Source organism: Apus apus, chromosome 2 (genome assembly GCF_020740795.1).
Source record: "Apus apus isolate bApuApu2 chromosome 2, bApuApu2.pri.cur, whole genome shotgun sequence".
In the NCBI taxonomy this organism is placed as follows: Eukaryota; Metazoa; Chordata; class Aves; order Apodiformes; family Apodidae; genus Apus; species Apus apus.
The window spans coordinates 51,251,192-51,270,953 of NC_067283.1; the positions used below are offsets into that span (position 1 = coordinate 51,251,192).

The window sequence follows — 19,762 nt, forward strand, 5'->3', positions numbered from 1 at the left end:
ATGCACAAGGCACCTGGTGACACTTATAAATAAATGTAAAAAAGATAACCTACAGAAAGTTTTTCTCAGTAGACATTCAAATGCCAAAACCTAAGTTTCAGTGGAAAATACATGTTTTCTGATACTAGTCCTTCAGTGATATCTTTAATCTATAATTTAACTGCTATTAACTTTAAGAAAGTAAATTATTAATATTGTATGAATTTGGTACTTGCTTTTTTTTTTGGTTAGTTCTTCAGCTTAAAATACAGCCATGTCAACACATGCTAACCTGTAATCTAAGTATAATGTGGAGAAGATGATTTTTATTGACATGTGAAAACACTATGTTCTGTTATAAAATCTTTTTATGGGAGGCACTAGTTTCTTGGATCTAGAATGACCTGAATGTTAGTGCTTATTTCCACTTTGAGCTTTATTTCATGTTTTAGGGCTTGATCCCAAAGTATTTTGATGCAAAGGTAAAAAGGTAACAGCATCTTCGTTCTCCAAAGTGCTGAGTGATTGGACTACAGGCCGATCAATTTTTTCCTTCTCACTCTGTTCTTGCAGGATCTAAATCACAAAACTGCTTGTGGAATACCATTATCGGTGGGCTGACAGGCAACCTCAAGGAAAGGCCAAAACCGACCATTATCAGTGACCCTAGACCTCCTGAAGAAATCTTGGCAGATGAATTACCACCGGTGGACAGTCCTGAGGCGCTGGTGAAAACATCTTTCAGGTCTGACAGATACAAGTTTACTTTATTTATCCTTGAGAGGATATCTTTTTAAGATTAAGTCTGTGGTGTGGGTTTGGTGGGAGAAATTGATACTGAAGGATTCCACAATGCTGTGTGTCTTTGTACTGAACAAGAGTGAAAAAGAGGTCTATAAATAACACTGACTGGACTTATCTTTCACTTCTCAGACCACGTTAGTCTTTTTAAAAGATTAGGGCTAGACAGGTATAAAGAGTGTAAGTAGTCAAAATGGTCAACAAAGACGGCTCATTATATGAAGATGTCTTTGAAGGCTGGTGGTGTTTCATTTGAAAGTGGCTTTGTGATGAAGACTTGGCACTTTAGGTCAAGTGATGTGCTTTATTGATGCAAGGGAGAGCTAAACATTTTTCTGTTGGTGTAATGTCTTGAAAACTGTCTAGCATTAAATTATTTTGTCAAGGAAGTTTCTGGACAGGAGCTTGCAAGTGAGCGATTCCTGCTGTTGTAAATTGTGAGATGTATCTGTTGCTGGATTTTCCTCTATTTTATTTAATCATGTGAATATACAGCTGTCAGATGTTTCTTGGAGGCATATCTTCTGAAAAGAATTTTCTCTAAGTGAGGTAAAATAGAGAAGCCGTGTGGATGCAGTGGATCAAAATGTGAAAATTAGTGTGCCTAGTAAAAACAAAGTGAGTGGCAGAATTCAATTGTCCAAGTGTTTTTGAGCTTTTTTTTTTTTGTTGTTGTTGAAAAGCTATGTTCTACTTTTATAATAAATGCACATGTATGGAAATGTAAAATGGTTTTTCTTTGGATAAATTTCTCTGACTACAGTGATTTTTGGTTACAACTCAGTCTGTCAAACTTGTTTCAGTCTTCATATAATCATGATTTTGAAGGTACTTATTTAAGTCATTAAATTTGGTAGTAATTTCAGATATCTTGTTTATATGGCTTGACATTTAAAACCATTTTACCATAAAGCGAGTTTATGTTAGTCTACATAAATTATGTAATTCCAAAGTGCATTTTCATTCTTTAATATTTCTGTTGAAATTATTCAGCACAAGGGTTTCAGAACCTGGATCCTAATTTTTTTGTGACCCATGGTATATAATGGCTTTTAAACACTTTGTGTCTCTGATGTTTAAAACCTATAATTTCAAGATCTAGCTCTTTTTCAGCTTTCAGTTCTCGTAACAAATTCTGGATAGCAGCATTCCTTACATTGCCTTCATCAAGAAAATTTCAACCATTTTATATGACAAAATAATGTCACAGTGTTTAAAATGGCATGATTTGATTATGTGAGTAGGGGTGACTCTTGGAAGAAGTGAGCTCATATATAAAATAATAAAGACTGATGAGTTGGAAAATGTAATTTAGCAAAATAGTTTTGCTAATCTGGTTTAAATGGCTTTATAAACATTACAGAACTTTCGTATTTCATCAGTATAGAAATTACTGTACAGAGTGGCATTTTGGGGTGGCTTATATAGATGGAAATTCAAACAAATTGTTGTTGGAGAAAATTGTAACTGTCTACTGTTATAAAGAAAGGAAGCCCCATGTGTGTTTAAGAGCTACACAGAGGAGCGGAAGAGAAGAAAGTACTTTGCAATTTCTGAAGATCTGAGAACATAAAAGCACTGCAGTGTTTTCATGCAGTTTGAGATCTTGTTGATACTATGGTGCAAACTGGGGGTTAGGATGCAGTAGCATCTTCTGTGTGATGAGATGCAGATTTGATTAATCAGATTATTCTGTGAGTGGACATCTTCAAGCGCTTCCTTGACAGAGTTTGACTGGTGTGTCTGAGTGCCAGTGATTGTCTGCCAAGCATGGGCTTTCCTTGTTTCTTGTTTACTAGACACTAGTGGAAGATCTTGCTACCCTGTGGGCTTTTGGGAAATAAAATGTCCTGTACAAGTTGTCCAGTCCAGCCTGTCTTCATTAAGAATATGGTGGCTGAATCTCAGGGTGTGTAGGGAGGAATGTTGGGCTTGGATGGACTCATTTTACACAGAGAAGCACCGCGTCTTGTACTTGAACATGACTGCTACAAACCATAAAATTGAGCAACTCCCTTCCTACCTCTGATTCACCGCTGTTAGAGCAGTGTATGGCAATGCTATCCTTTTCATGCATAGTTAAAAAGAAAATGTCTCTCTAGTGTCAAATGAGTCACACTTCCTTGTGATTGCAGTATCTTTTTATGTGAACACATATACTCAGCATGAAATCCCAGTTGCAATCTCTGGTATTAGATCTTGTTTTCGACTGTGCGGTACTTATTGTTTGGTAGCTTGGAAAATTAGGAAGAGATCTTTATTTTGTTCAACATCTAGATATGAGCTTGAAACTCACTTAAACATAAAAGGAGGAATGTGATGATTTCAGTCATTTTGGCTGTAGTCTTCTTGTAGTAATAATCCCTCTTTAAGACATAAGCAAAAATCAGACCAAAGTGACCCCCTCTCTACACCCCAAATAAGTATAGTCCATGATGTCTCTATAATTAAAGTGTTTTGATGGTCTTGATTCTCTTATACAATTTATTTTTTTCTCTTTCTTTTCTGAAGATGCAAAGAACAAACACAAGATTAGTCTAAACAAAGTTTAATACCTTCCTAGATAATTGAAAGAGTTTGTAGGACCTTCTTGTGTGCAGTATTGCACTGAGCAAGTGGTCATAAGTAATTGTGTGTCTCGACTAGACGTACTATTGCAGTGCTTACAACATATGTCTCAACATCCATTTTCACTGGCATTGACTCTATTTGTCTAGGAAAGGCAGAGGAGAATTCAATATATTGAATTATATATGAAAATACAGTGGAAGATGGAGAATCGGGGATTTTCCCTATTTGACAATGAAAACAAATGTAATTACACATGCATAAGTGATTAGCTTCTTGGCCCGCACTGCATGCAACAAATTGGATATAGCTACTATTAATCTTCGCACAAATACACGAGTTCACTATTACAGGAGCTGTGATCTCTTCCTCTTTTTTTGATAGCTGTACGTGTGTCAGCATCCGTGTATATTAGCTGTGGATTGATGGAAACTCAGGAATTTTAGGTGGTGGTCATATGGCCTTGTCAGGTCTGCATGAACTGGATGTCTGGAGATGCCAGTAGTTGCCAACACTGAAGTTTGTAACTCAGAAATTCTTTTCCTATATGTGCTAGATCCCTGAAATGATCAGTGATGCTATCCGTATCAGTAAGAATTAAGTGGTAATTAATGACCTCTTGAGGAGACTGTGAAGGTTACAGCCTGCTTTAGGTTCTGTGTGCCGCTCGCGGGAGCAGATACCCAAGCAGGAATTTGATAGTGCCAGGCTGGCCCACCAGGGGGAGCAGAGAAACAGGAGACAGGTACAGGTGCTGTTCTCCAGATATCACCTAGAAGTTTGAGGAAACGCTTTATGTTGGAGGGTACAAGAGAAGCTGCTGTATTTGTCTCCAGTCTGCTGCCTGGAGTGAACCAAGTCACCTGGGTGGCACCGGCCTGGCTGCAAGTTAGATGCATCCAAGATGTCATGATTTCTCCTAGACTTGCTTGGTTTTGATGTACAGGAGAAATCATAGAATGCCTGGGGTTGGTCATTTAGCCCAGCCTGCCCTGCAGTGCATGGGGACCTTTTTAACTAGATCAGGTTCCACGGGGCCTTGTCAAGCCTGACCTTGAATGTCTTCAGGGATTAGACCTCCACCACATCTCTCTGGGTAATCTGTGCTAGTGCTTCACCACCCTCCTTCTTAATATGCAATCTAAATCTACCCTGCTGTAGTTTAAGGCCATTACTCCTTGTCCTGTAACTACACACCCTTGTAAAAAGTCCCTCTCCAGCTTTTCTATAGGCCTCTTCAGGTACTGGAACGCTGCTATAAGGTCTCCCCAGAGCCTTCTCCTCTCCAGACTGAACAACCCCAGCTCTCTCAGTTTGTCTCTGTAGGAGAGGTGCTCCAGACTTCTAATAATTTTTGTGGCCCTTCTCTGGACTTGTTCCAACATGTCCATGTCCCTCTTCTATTGAGGACATCAGAGCTGGGACACAGTACTCCAGGTGGGGTCTTGCAAGAGTGGAATAGAGGGGCAGAACTACCTCCCTTGACCTGCTGGCCACACTTCTGTTGAAGCAGGCCGGGGTGCGATTGGCCCTCTGGGCTGTCGGTGCACACTGTTTGCTCATGTCCAACTTTTCATCCACCAGTACCCCAAGTCCCTTTCTGCAGGGCTGCTCTCTATCACATCATCCCCCAGCCTGTATTCATAATGTGGATTGCTCCTACCTAGGTGCAGGACCTTGCACTTGGCCTTGTTGAACCTCATGAGGTTCACACAGACCCACTTCTCTAGCTTGTCCAGGTCCCTCTGGATAACATCCCATCCCTCTGGTGTGTTGACCACACCAGTTGGCTTGGTGTCGTCTGCAAACTTGCTGAGGATGCCCTCAATCCTGCTGTTTATATTGTTGATGTAGATATTAAACAGCAATGCTCCCAGCATGGACCCCTGAGGGACACCACTTGTAACCTCTCGCCATCTGGACATTGAGCCATTGACTACTGACCTCTGGATGCAATCAATTCCTTATCCACCAAACAGTCCACCCATCAAAATCCGTATCTTTCCAACTCGGAGAGAAGGATGTTGTGGGGGACCGTGTGAAAGGCCTTGCAGAAGTCCAGATACATCTGGACCCTCGGCCCTGATGGAGTTTCTGTATTATAGAAAGCCACTGTGGTGGTGGCTATGTGATGTTGTGGCTGTGCTGGATCTTGTGGCAAGGGAGATCCCATAGTACAAGGTGACTGATGACCAGGAGGAATGGAGGTGCTGATCTGAGACAAAATGTTTAGTCTAACCTCCTATCCTGGTTCAGGGCCTGTGTGACAGCTGAAGTAGGTCTGAACTAGTGTAGTCCAGCCAGCTCTATCTAGCACATGGGGGCTTGAAGCAGGAGTGTTTACAAATCAGGGTATCAGGCAGCTGAATAGTCAGCAGGTGAGGCAAAGACCCTCAGTCCTCTTCCAGACAAGCCTTACTGGATACTTGTGTGGCTGTGCTGAAGTGGAAGTGATGTATATTGTCTCTTATCAAGGCCATATGTCCTAGGAACCAGGAAGGCAGCTGCAGTTCCTTCAGTGAGAGTGTTTTTAAACTCCAGGCTTACATGAGTTCTTAATTTCTGCCACTTTTCAAAGTATTTTCAGTTTGAAGCTGGTAACTCCCCTGCTTACCTTAATAGCTGCTTTTCCTATGTCATCTGCAAAGTTTCAGTATCTTTCCAAGGACAGTTTGTTTTCCTTTCCTTATCTGCTTCGGTTCTGCTTTGGGAGTCTTAAATCATACTGGCAGCTAATCTTGTATTTATGGTTCAATTGTGGGTGATGTAAACTCTTGCTCATGCCAATTACTGGCCACTTGGTCTACGGATAGAGGTGATACTGCTATGCCCCAAAAGCGAACTCTTCAATTACAGCGCTGTGTGCTGGAGTCAGCCCATGAGCCCCAATCATGTGACTCAAGATGGCATTGATGGCAATGAGTTATGAGCCTTCCTTCTCCCCACCTGGCCTGAGTCATAGCAAGAGCCCATCTCCTTTCACATGGTGGAGAGGGACCTGCAGGACTTCTTCTTTATCACCTCTCATGCTTTGACACTGCCTGAGCAGCACCAAAGCTTGGCTGTAGCTAACTAAGCTACTATGTGGAGTCTGAACGTCAGAGAGGGATGTGATGCTGTGTGGAAGAGCCATGACCATGACTGGAGTTGAGAGCTAGTCATGGGATAGAGTAAAACCCACCCTACCTCTTATTACTCAGTGTTGATTTATTGCCCTTTTTAATGCTTTTTTTAAAAAAAAACACCACACACACAAAAATGAGGTGTCAGTGTCACTTGCCATAACTTGATCACAAAAATAAAAAAGACTATCCAAGGCTGGAAACATGAAAGACACTTTCTCACTGGCTTTTATCCCCATCTGCAGCAGATCCAGTTCTCACTAAACATTAAAATGTAAGCAGTGTCTCCGAAAACCACCCTTCTCAACATCTTTCTCAATCCAAACTTATCATAAGGTGCTTTATTTGCATTTAACTTAAATTCATCTATATTCTATTCAAACTTGTTTCTTACTCCTGTTTTCCTATTATTTATTGATAATCATTATGATGAATAAGAAGTGAGAAGTGTTCTGTTTATTAAGAAATGGCTCCCACATAATTTGTCTCTCTTCTCTCTCCTTTTAACTGTGCCTCCCTTCCAGGTGTATGTTAAGCTTTGTGAGAGCTGTGCACTCATTTGTTGATAGATTGAGTCTCATGAGTCAGAAGGGGAATGATCAGAGGAGAAAGATTTATATCAGTTACTGTTCAAAGGCTGCATTCCCTCTCTCTTCACACATCCAGACAGGTCTAGGAGGAAGGTGTTTTTTTTCAGGCAGTTGGAAGAGAAATGGACTTCTCTCTCTCTCTTTTTTTTTTTAATATCACAGTTGTCTTGTTCTTCATAGGATAGATGTATTATCAATGACGAGCAAAGCCAGACATTCTGTCCCTGTGAATATGAGACATATTGAAAGACCCAAGCTGAGAAATTCAGGTGGACTGTGGGTGTCCTAGCAGAGCTATGCCTCTGAAAGGAAGAGAACAAATCCCCTTCCAAAATGGTAAGTGGAGTTTGAGCTGAAGCTCCGTGGATAAAAAACATCCTGGTAGCAATAAAGTCCTGCTTTGAGGACTGACCAACGCCTGTTTTTAACCATACTTCTCTGCCTGATGTGTGTCTCCTGAATTTTATACCAGAAAAAACTCTGAGCATTTGTTTTGTAGTTGTGCAAGGCTTCCAATTCTGGCTTTATAAACATACAGATTACCTCTAGTCCTTGATGTGGAATATGCTAGCACCCACCACACACAGAAGGCAGACATATATTTAAATCCAGACATGGCATACCTGTACAACCATGGGAGTCTCAAAGGCCTGTGCAGCATTTGTGTGTGTATACGGGGCTGTTCCAGGGACTATGAGTGGTTGCTTGGCTTACTGAAATTGCCAGCCCAGTCTTCCTTGCAGGTTTACAGAAGAAACTGTGTTCAGGCAGGGAGTTGTATACAGGAAAATACATTAATTTAAGGATCATAATTATCCTTGCAAGGAAGAAGTGCTTAATATTACGCTATTTACTTATCTCCACCTTGAGAGATTAATAGCTTCTACATACTAATACCCTGAACTAGATACCGTGCGATTCCCGTTGAGATAATTTTTAGGCTGGTTTCCCAAGTACAACTGGCTATCCTTTTCCTAAGAAAACTCCTGTATATCTCTCAGTCCCTCTTCCTGTTAACTTTTTAAACACAGCTGAACTTGTCTACCATTCTTTCAAGCTACTGATTATCTCACAGGCACTTAGTTCCTACCTAGTTTGTGAAAACTGATGGTAGGATAAAAAAGGGTTCCACTGAAAGAATGGATAGGAGAGAGAAAAGTTGACTTCCAATAGTTGTACTCTGGCTGACCAGAGCTAGCATGCTCTCTACCTCATCAGCATGTGTAGCTGTGAACCAGGTGCCACATGTGACCACACAAGCAGGCAGGACAATATATGGACAAGCCCAAGGAGAGCAGAGAGGCAGGAGATGTAGTATGTTGCAGAATGTGTTGCTACAGGGAAGGTAGGAAAGATGTAAAGCACAACTGTGTAAGAAGCCAGTCATAGTTTGTGATGCAGCTGTGAGTACTATAATTGGTGCTAAGGAAAGGTATTTTTGTTACTACTATTACTCGATAAATCATACCTACCTAATCACCCTGGTGGAGTGGACCATGTATCTTATTCTGGTAGATTAAGTGAATGGTATGCCATGACACCCTCTACTCCTGTCATGCAATTACAGCCAGCATGGTCTTTCTCTGCACATGCAGAGATACAGGGTTTCCTTATGTGTACTTATTCTCCTGGAGTGTCACCTAATGGGGAAGAGCATCTATTCAGGCAAAATAACACCAGGAAGGGGCTGGAAACCACCTGACCTAGACCTCCAGCCTGTGATCTGCACTTGGAGGGCACATGGGAGGAGGGGATGCAGGCTCTGGAACAAATTTATTATCCTGGCAGTCTGCATGTCCTGTGAGCTGTAAATTGCTCATTGTGTTATTAAATTAAGACTGTCATGGTATGTATTTCATTCCCAATGAGAAAATGGTGGCTTTCTTACTCTTGGCAGTCAGAGAGGCTGTGATGAGTGGAGATAAGTCTTTGACTAATCAATTGCTGAAGCATTACCTTGAGTTCTTAAGTTAGAGTAAGAAAGAAACATTAGAAAGGCACTCAAAGGAAATTCCTATACAGTTTTATCTACTTCTAAATGCCTGGCTGATGGCAATGAAGTTAAGTGAAATGTTATACTGTGATGTTTTTCCAAAGGATGTGGTAAAACATCCTCCAGATCCAATTCAATCAGGGACAGATGTGGTTTGGTTTTGAGACCATAAAACTTGCAAGTAAGAGCTCAGCAATGTTTTGAAGTGAATAACAACAATATCATGAAATTACCCAACCTAATCTGAAGGCTGATGGATAACAGCTTAATCTTCACTAATGTCTTGCATTTCTACTTAATGTGAAGAGCTTTGAAGAATGAGGAGAAAGGAGTACTTACTCAATTAAATGTAACTATGACAATCAGATCTGGAGAGAAAAACTGTTCTGTTTGGGAAAATGCTAGCCATTTATACATTGAAATAGACCTTTGATTTTTTTTAAATTATTTTTTTTTTTAAATGAAACTTGAGAAAATCTACACTAAACATTTACCTGGGACACATTGGGTATCCCCATATGTATTGCAGGTGTCATCCACCCAGTCGATCCAATTGATGAATCCCATGGGAATGCCATTAACACTGGGCTCTAGGTTCTTAGGAGTTACCTTTTGCAACCCCTGCTCTGTGTATCTCTCTTTTGATTCTGTGGTTTCTGATGAAGGTTTTATCTGGTTTGCCTCCCCATGCAAAATGATTGTGGTAACTACTGTATTTTGCTGGATATTCTTTTGCTGGAAATTTGCAGCCCAGCCTACTGGGGACTTTGCAGACATATAGCAACATCTAGGTAAGTAAAGCTTCTGCAAACTGTCAACACCCCTTACCCCCATAACTTGCTAATGGCTGTTCTTTATCTGTTTTTGTTTGTTTGTTTTTGCTTTTGTGTTGTTTTTTTTTTTAATGTTAAGCTGCCTGCTGGTAATTTCTAGAAACTATTTTATGCAATAGAAAGGTCTTACTTGGAAATTATCACACTATCCATGAGTACTCAGCACTTGCTGATGTCAGAACCACAGTATCTGTAGTTTGCAGATTGGGACATTTATTTTTAGTTTCAATAACTTTTGAATCTGAATCTGCTGAAGTGTTCACAGCAAGACTGCTAAAACTATCATGTGTTACTTGGTTTCCATCTGAACTTTATAAATTGACCTAAACTTTATAAATTGACTCAGGCTGTTTTGAAACCAGGCCTTTAGTCTAAGTTTGCTGTCAGTGCTGCTCTTACTCTGGCAAAAAGCAATCTTCTGTCTTCTTTTGATGGAAAGACCTTCATTTTGAGGTGTGGAAGCTGACCCAGGAGTATGGGCTTTGGGTTCCCATTGGTGCCTAGTGATTTCTTCTGTTATGTATACGTACCTTTGAACTATCTCCTCTTTCATGTGTGCACTTAAGAGTTCCTTGACAGTGCAAATTTTCTTTCAGCTCAGCTGAAAAAGGACCAGACCTGAAGTTCTGTTTTTTTAAATAACAGCTACTGAAGAGCGTTTATTGTAAAAAGGGAAACTGTCAGAAGATTTTCCCTCTTCATAAATGATGTGTGAAAGCCTCATTTAGATCAGTGTGAGCATCTGCAGTTGCAGTTTCTAAGATGAACAAAACATTTCTGTTCCCAGTATTCCGAACCCCAAGACTGACCTCAAGGTGTCATGTAGTTGTCACCAATACTATCTGCTCTTGAATCAAAAAGATGCTTATTACCCTGCTGGCTTCTTGTTGCAATTATAATTGAGTCTGCCCTAATTCCAAACAAAGCTATTAATAATAAAGTATATTCAGATCCATTCTGAAGATGAGATGTTGAGAAAATTTTATTCCTCTTACTGCACTGTACCTCCTCTTGAGGGCTTCTTCACTTCTTAAATTGTTCTGGAATTGCTTATAATAGAATTATCTGCAGTGTCAGCTGTACTTGAGTAAAAGAATTACAGAGTGTAGTAATGTAAATACAGTGGGCCAAATTTGCTGTAAACTGGCATAAAGCTCAGTTGGCTTTCATAGAGTGACATTGATTTACTACAGCTGAGTATACAGCTCAATATTTCAAAACAGTGCTTGCACACTGAAATTTGCATATTTTTTGATTAATAAAGCTGGTAAACTTGGCAGAGTGTTCTTGCTGAATCATGAGCGATGCTGTCGAATAATGCATTAATCAAAGTGGCTTGTGCTAGATATAGCAAAATCCCTTCTGGGGAATGCCCACTGGCTTTCACAAAAACTTGGTGAAGCTTGCAGACTTTGAATCAGTAGAGCCTTTAAGTCTTTACCATTTTTCTCCACTTCTTTAATGCTGATTCTAATACAGCCAAGGCACTGTGAGCATCTGAGGATGGTGTTGGCAAGCCATGACCTGAAATATGTAGGTTTCATTTGTGTTGATTGGGTTTACGTATTTGCTCATTGCATTGGTTCTCAGGAAAAAAAAATGTGCATAGTGCTTTGTCACTTGATAATTTGTTATATAATATATATGACTGTGTTATCCTGATGTATCAGCTCTTGTGCTAGAAAAATTGTCCTAATTTTTAATAAAATCTACTTGTTGGTATCAATAGAATAGAGTCCTAGAATACAGAACAGTTTTGTTCTACAGCAGTGTCAGATCAGTTACTCTTTTTTTTTAACTAATTAAATGTTTTTTTTCTGAACTGAAGTGCAGTTAAACTTGGATTTGTCATATTCTCTGTCATTCTTTTTGAAGCAGTTGTACAATTATTAATGAAAAGTTTATAATAACACAAATTGAATATATTTTACAGGGATTGATTTATTTTTTTTCCCCCAGCGTGATTGTTATGGCTTATATAACTGTAACTTATGCTGTTTAACATTAATGATCTGGATAATGGGGCACAGTGCATCCTCAGCAAATTTGTAGATGAAAAAGCGCCCAAACCAAAACATGAGGAATGACTGGTAGAACAGATGAATGTACTGCCATCCAGAGGGACCTCCACAGGCTGGAGAATTGGGCTGACAGGAACCTCATGCAGTTCAGCAATGGGAAGCACAAAGACTTGCACCATGGTGAGGAACGACCCCATGCACGAGTACCTGCTGGGGGATAACTGACTGGAAAGCAGCTTTGCTGAGAAGCACCTTGGATCCTGGTAGGCAACTTAGACCATGAACCAGCAATGTGAGTTTGCAGCAGAGCAGGCCAACAACATCCTGGACAGCAGAGTGTCACCAGCAGGTCAAGCTTCCCCTCTGCTCAGCACTGGTGAGTCCACATGCAGAGTCCTAGGTCTAGTTTTCAATTCCCCAGTTACAAGAGAGACAGGGGCATACTGGAAAGAGTCCAGCAAAAGGACCATGAAGACTGGAGCACCTGCCATAGAAAAGGAGGCCAGGAGAGCTCAGAGAGTTCAGCCTGGAGGACAGAAAGCTTCCTAGGAGCTTATTGGTATAAATACCACACAAGATGGGGCCCGACTCTGCTTGTTAGTGCCTGGTGACAGGACAAGAGGTAGAGGGCAAAAATTGAAATGCAGGAAATATCATTCAAACCTTAGAAAAAGCTGTTAATTTTTAAAAATTATTATTGTTTTTTGTTTTTGTTTTACTGTAAGAGTGGTAGGAGATTGGCACAGATTGTCCAGGGGAGTTGTGGAGTCTTCATCCTTGGAGACAGTCAAAACAGGACTCAACGCAGTGCAGCATAACCTGCTGTAGCTGACACTGCTTTGAGCAAGGGGGTTGGACTAAATGGTCTTCAGAGACGCCCTCCAGCCTTAGTGCTTCAGTGATTCTGTGGTGGGAATGGTAGCTGAATTTTATCACCCTGTGAGTAAAATCCCAGTGTCTGATCTGCATTGCGGATCTGTTTTCTGCATTGCAGATTTTTGGTGCATCTGCACTCGTCTCCTGCATGGAACTCCCTCTGACATCAGTAGAAGTAGAGGTCTGCACTGCAGATTCATGACTGGGATAGATCTCTTGAGAGTTTCCCCATCTGTGTTTAAGACAAACCAAAAAGACATGTTTCAACTTTTTCCCTATGTAAACTGAGTGTTTTGTGAATTGAATCTTCCATAGAGAAGTTTATTAACATGCAAGCTTCGTCTTCCAGTCATCAAAAGAAAGCGGTGCTGAGTTCACAGCTTGTATAGATGATAGGAAAGGAGAAATTCATGTAACGAGATACTAATACAGATCCTCAAATGTATTTTTAATTTCTCTGTACAAGTTTGCTCTAAGAAGGGAGGGGAGGTTCAAATGACTGAGGCAACTTCCATAAAGAACTGGTCAAAACTTTTTCATGAGTTCATCAAGAGTTGAATAATGATCTTAGTGAGACTATTTGTAGCCTTAGAAATCATTAGTTCATTTCCAGGGTCAGCTGAACACTTAGGTCTGTCTTGAAGGGAGGCCTGGCAACAGGGGTTAATACTTGTTGCTTCTGCAGAAGCATTTCTGGGGGTCCTGCTGTGCTTTCTCTAGGTCTTAAAAAATATTGCTTAAATATTTATCTTCAAAGAGATACTAAACTAAGGTGTCATCTGTTTTTAACCAGAACTCTTTACTAATGTTGATTTCAATAGAGAAATTGGCCTAAAATACTGCATGGGAAATTCTCTATTTCCTCAAGCACTGAGATAAGATGAAGTGATAAAAAAAGCAAATAAGCACATTCTCTCATTAACCTTTCAAATATTGAATTTGTGTGTCTATTGATGTGCAAAATATTATTTTATTTCTCTTGTCAAAAGTATCAGGAACTACCTGTTAAGTGCTTTCTATAGCTGACTTTCAAAATTCTCTGTATTTGTTTTGGTGGCCCTGGCATGGCCTCAGATGTGAGACCAGATTCTCTGCCAGTTTTACCTGTGCAGTTCTATGAGAGTACCTGACTTCAGCAGAGCTGTACCAGTATATGCCCAAGGCAGCTAAGATGTTGCAACCTGAATGACATTAGCTAATTGAATACAATTCAGATGGAGCGAGATAATCAATCAGTTCTCTGGTCTTTCTGACTGTCTTCATACATCTGTGGGAATTTCAGGGAACCTGGTGATAGTGACAAAGTATTAAAAGCTAACTTCACTCAAAATTTCAGACAGGTAGCATGAACAATTGCTATCTTTGTCTTTTTCTGGGACAAGAGATTATATTTTCTGGGGAGAGTGTGACTTGCACTGTTGACCACATTGAGATGGAGCTCAACAAAGCCTGTTTTTGAGACAAAATTCTGGCTTTTAAGGGCCAAGTAAGTGCAATTTTCAGACTATATCCCCGTGGTTATTGCTCTGGCTAAAAACCTGCATCCATGCTCACACTGTTTAACATTCCCAGTTCAGAAAGGCTGAGTGTGGCATGGGATAGTTGCCATTTCACAGCACCTGACTATGGTCTGCCTGTACTGGTGAGCTTTTGTGTCACACCTGACTTCTCTGTAACCATGCAGACTCCAAGCGTTACTGCTCCCTGAAGAAAGGATGGTGCCTTGCTGCAGCCTAGGCAGTGTGGACATATGGCCAACTTAGCCTGCAAAGTGGCCTTGACAAGATAGCCTTAATATAACCAATGGAGAGGTTAGAAAGGATCACCGAGTTAATTTTATAGATGTTTCCTGGAATTTATTCTTCTCAGCTTTACTCTTCTTGGTTATATATTCTTAAAATAAACCTCTTTAAGAAAAAAACGGAAAATTCTGGCTCTGTAGTTTCCAGGCAGCATGGACTATGAAATGAAATAACCCAACCGTATATTTAGAAGCATGCAAGTACATGTCTCTTAGCTAAACTTAATATAAAGATATAGCTAACTCGAAGTATTACGTTAGCATTGAGAATAATGCTGTACCTGTTTCCTGATTCACAAAGTAGAAAATATACTTCAGTTATATGAAATTTCAATGAAAATCAGTATTATTTTGTTGTATATCTGAGAAAGAAATTTAATACTGCAAATTTCTTAAATTATTTTGGAACTTTTTCTATAGTAGGTGCTCTTTCAACTTTAAAATGTTTTCATCAGAATTTTTTGATACCTCTGAAAAGAATAATGACATTGACTTTAGATGTAGAGTTGAGTGTATTATCAGTAAGTTTGCAGATGACACCAAGCTAGGTGGGAGTGTTGATCTGCATGAGGATAGGGAGGCTCTACAGAGAGACTTGGATAGATTGGATTGTTGGGCTCACATTAATGGTCCAGGCTTCAACAGGGCCAAGTGCTGGGTCCTGCACTTGGGCCACAACAACCCCAGGCAATGCTACAGGCTGGGGAAGTGTGGCTGGAAAGTGTCTGGCAGAAAAGCACCTGGGGGTTCTAATTGACAAGTGGCTGAATATGAGCCAGCAGTGTGCCCAGGTGGCCGAGAAAGCCAGTGGCATCCTGGCCTGTATTAGAAATGGTGTGACCAGCAGAAGTAGAGAGGTGCTTGTCCCCCTGTACTCAGCACTGGTGAGGCCACACCTGGAGTGTTGTGTCCAGTTTTGGCCACCTTGATTCAAGAGAGATATTGAGGTGCTGGAGTACAGAGGAGGGCAACAAAGCTGGTGAAGGGCCTAGAGAAAAAAAAATTATGAAGAACACTTAAAGGAGCTGGGAATGTGGTGTTTGAGGAAGAGGAGGCTGAGAGGAGACCTCATCAGTCTCTACAACTACCTGAAAGGTCATTGTAGAGAGGTCTCTTTTCACAGGTAATCAGCGACAGAACAAGAGGGAATGGCTTCAAGCTGCAACAGAGGAGGTTTAGACTAGACATTAGGAAATTTTTTTTCACAGAAAGTGTGGTTAGACACTGGAATAGGCTGCCCATGGAGGTGGTTGAGTCACCATCCCTGGATGTGTTTAAGGGTCATTTGGATGTGGAGTTGGTGGATATGGTTTAGGGGAGAACTTTGTAGAGTAGGGACGATGGTTGGACTTGGTGATCCCAAAGGTCTTTTCCAACCTCAATAGTTCTATGATTCTATGATTTTGATGTGAGTAGTTCACTCTGCTACAGGAGAATAACAGTTAAAAACGTTGACAGTGTCAGGGTAGGGTCCGTGGCAGGAGGCAGCACATTCCCATCTCTCTGCGTTGGCTTGCAGAGCCTCGCTCCTCACTGCAGGTGGCAGGCTGCCATGCTGCTCCGAGCACGGAGGTGGGTGGTTTTGATACTGAAGGTCAAGCTCAATTCCTCTTTCATGTGCCACAGGTCTGTGACTAGCTGATGAGTGTAGCTGCACATTATGTATATGCAATGGGAGATAAGAGGACTGTTTTGCTGTGGTTCTACAAAAGCTGTGGACAAGAGGACCCAATGACAGAGGAGTGATAGCCCTGATAAGCCAGACTTCTACGTAGTTGTCTAATTTTAGTGTTTATCTGACCATTAGATAACTGGAAGTGTTGTCAAATGACAGATAAAATGCTAAAAACATGCACTGTGACCATCCTTTTATCATTAGTTTCTAGTAACCATGGGGATAGGGATCCAAGACATCTGTTTTTGTTTTCCTGTTGATCAGTTCAAGGGTGAAATCAAGAATAACTTCAAGTGAGAGTCAAATGGACTTCAAGCTTGTAGATGAAAATAAGTTCAGGGACAGACTCTGACCTTGTTTATCCACAAAAATAACAGTGACTTAGAGATCAGTTTATTAACTTAATACTTGCATCTATTTAGTTGAATTCAGTAACTGATGCATGCAGTGTGCCTTTTCTAGCACACCTGCTTGGAGGAAGATATTATCATGCCAGTTCAGACACTCATGCAGCAGCAGGAAATCATTAATACAATGTCTGTCATTTTCTTCCCTGACTTCTTATAGACAAACATTTGAAGTAAGGCAAAGGGGTATCTTTCTCACTGTCATTCTCTTTATTTCCCTTTCTTCAGCCTGTTTCCATTGTAGTTTAATTTTGCACAGAAGTGATGGCTTGGCCATGACAGCTGACTGATGGGGGTTCTCTCATTTGCCCCCTGTCACTGCAGGAGCAAGCTTACTGTGATTGCTTTACTCACCATGTTAGGCAATCAACCAGCATTTGTTGATAATTTATGCGCTTGCAGATTTGTAGTTGTCATTCCATTTGCCCCAGTTCTCTCTCTCTTATTTTTTTTCTTTCTTTTCTTTTAAGCTTCTGACACAGGTCACAGCCCTTGCTATCTACTTTAGGTAATCCTCTCTGAAGCCTTCCCAAAATTTCTTATGGATATTATTCAAGAAAGCAAAGAAAGGGTCAATGAACAGCACTGAGACAGACAGAATCAGGTGCTGTCAGTTTATATTTAACAGATGACAGTTTTCTTATTCAGAGTTAAACGCCCAAACTTTTTCTCATTTCAGTTCTTTGAAATGGTTTTACTGTAGCCCAAGCAATCTGAATCTATTGTTCTTGGGCAAGAGTTATGTCCTGTTGGTGGGAGAACTGTGTGGGTGGTGTCATACATCCAACTTCCATTTCACCTTCCTGTTGTTCAGATGTCAGAATCCGTGATCAGTTGTGAAACACAAATACAGGCACCTTGTATACATTTTTGTGGCAATTGCAAGGTACCTGCCACTGCATATTACTATATAATATTTTGTCATTGATACAAGATTGCTGCTGAGCAAACTCATCCTTGTGGATGTAAAAAGGTAATTATTTGGCATGTGCTTGAGTTCACTGTCTTTTTATGATATCGTGAGTCAAATTCAGTGTGTCCTCATCTTCGGTGATCTGGACTTGGCTGTAGTTCAAGCTGTAAAGTTCAAGCTGTAAAGTTCAAGGCTGTGGTCATCACCCTTCTGGACAGTAGAGCTTTCTACAAGCTTACAATTATGTTTGGAAAATGGAAATAAATAATATTGGCTTTCAAGAATTTTCTGAGTTTTAATGGAAGTTTATAATTCTGAACAAAAATCTCTGTGCAATCATAACTCGGTTGAAGTCTGTGAGTGACTAGGCAAACAGTAACATGGGAAGTTTGACAGAAACCTGTCCAGATTAATGAAAACATTTGGACCACTTAGCACAATGTTCTGGTTTTGTTTTATTCTTGTTTATTTTTGAGTACAAACTTTAGGATATCTTCTTGGCCTTATTAAGGTATCTCAAGGTTTTCAATTCCTGCAACAGGAAAGTTCTGAAGTTATCCGGAGACCTTTCAGGCATGGGATGCTTGACTGAGCAATGCTAAATGAGGAGTGAGGAGTTTTTGGAGTCTGCTATTAATAGATGTGCACTAATCCAGGACAATTTAATATTATATGAGATTTGGATAAAAATATATACATATAGAAGAGATGCAAAAGGGGAAAATATTCCTCAGATGAATCACTCTGATTTAGATAAATAGTTCTCATTCCACCTACCAAAATGTGGATTAATATGCAGAAAGAGTAACTGCAAAGTAATGTACAAAACCTGATATCCACCTGCTGTGTAATTTCTAACTCTTAAAGAGCAGTAAATGATGCAGCTTCTTTACCACACTGGTTGCATTTAGCTACAGAAATGGGGAGATGGCAACAGAGAGCTGTGATGAGGCTGTGTAAGGATATTCCTGTTTTAAACAAAGGCTGCCAAATGACAGTGTGTAATTTGTGATCATTTCAATCAAGGCCAAATAGATAGGGGAAACAATTATGTCATGAGCTGCAGATTTATGCCTAAAATCCTCTACTTTAAAGAATATAAGTGAACTTTGAGAACAAGTAATTCTTAAACCATATTTTACTCTGTCCACTGTAAGTTAAGAATATGTAAATGTGTATCAGACTGATAAAAGGGAAGTCAGATCTTATCTGATTTTACTGAATAGTAAAATGAACCTAATCTATAGCATCTTACCTTGGTTCTCCTAGAGACAATATGGCCCACTCTCTTCTCATCTGCATCAAGATGTTGCATTTTGTTTTTCCTTGATGGCAGTTCAGTTGTCAAATTGACAGCTTAGAATTTATTCTCTAAGCAAATTACCTGTAGTTTGCCAAAAGCAGGACTGAGGTTTGTGTGGGAATTCATCTTAACTGTGGGTGCTTGCTGATTTTGTTTAATGTCAGGGATCTTTTCTGTGCTGGAGGTCACAGTTTCAGGGCAGAGGGACAAGTATAGCAGTCAAAAAGTCCCTCCTCCTTTTGAGCTTCTTTGCATCTGATGCAGCTCCCCAGACCTTTTCAGAGGCAGACAGCAACATAATTTGCTGGAAGAGCCAAAGGCTGACCTTCGAGGTGCTTCTACACTGCTTGTCTTCTCCTGTGTCTGAAAAGGGATTTGATCCTGGGGAAAAGAAAGTGGACTAGAAGCAGAGAGCAGGTGTAGTTTTTTATAGCTTATTTCAATGCCACATTTCTATAACAGTGTAAACCAGTTGAAATTACAGAAATGAAGGTCTCAACCAACTGGCTTGCCAGTGCTAGAGATGTAAGGATAAAAATACAAGTTGCAAATTAACCTATTAGCACTTTGTTGTATGTGTGAATCTCTAATCTACCCATGCTGATTCACATATCGCTTTTTGTGCGTGTACAAAACCACACACTTTACAGGGTGTCTAAAAGATGGTCATCCTTTCAGGCCCTATCATGGTATAATGTCTGTATTAATCACAGAGCAATAACTTGAAATAACATTCTGGGTAGGTGAAAAAACAGCATTGGAATATAATATTTCTGTTGTCATTATCCTCTCTGGAAATAAACTAAAAATATAAGATGTATTGCAGTGAAGCTTACACCCAGTTGAGTGAGTAGGTGTACACTTGTTTTCTCACATTTAG

The 19,762-nt window shown here is 40.2% G+C and overlaps 1 protein-coding gene across 4 annotated transcripts in view; it reads left to right on the forward strand.

The window, feature by feature from the left end:
* The window catches only part of PDE1C (phosphodiesterase 1C), a 303,096-nt gene that overhangs the window by 42,058 nt on the left and 241,276 nt on the right, over positions 1-19,762 (forward strand). For all 4 annotated transcript variants that reach the window (XM_051610091.1, XM_051610093.1, XM_051610096.1 and 1 more), the window contains exon 3: positions 553-724. In XM_051610091.1, the coding sequence (XP_051466051.1) occupies positions 553-724 (172 nt within the window). The remainder of the gene's footprint in view (positions 1-552; positions 725-19,762) is intronic.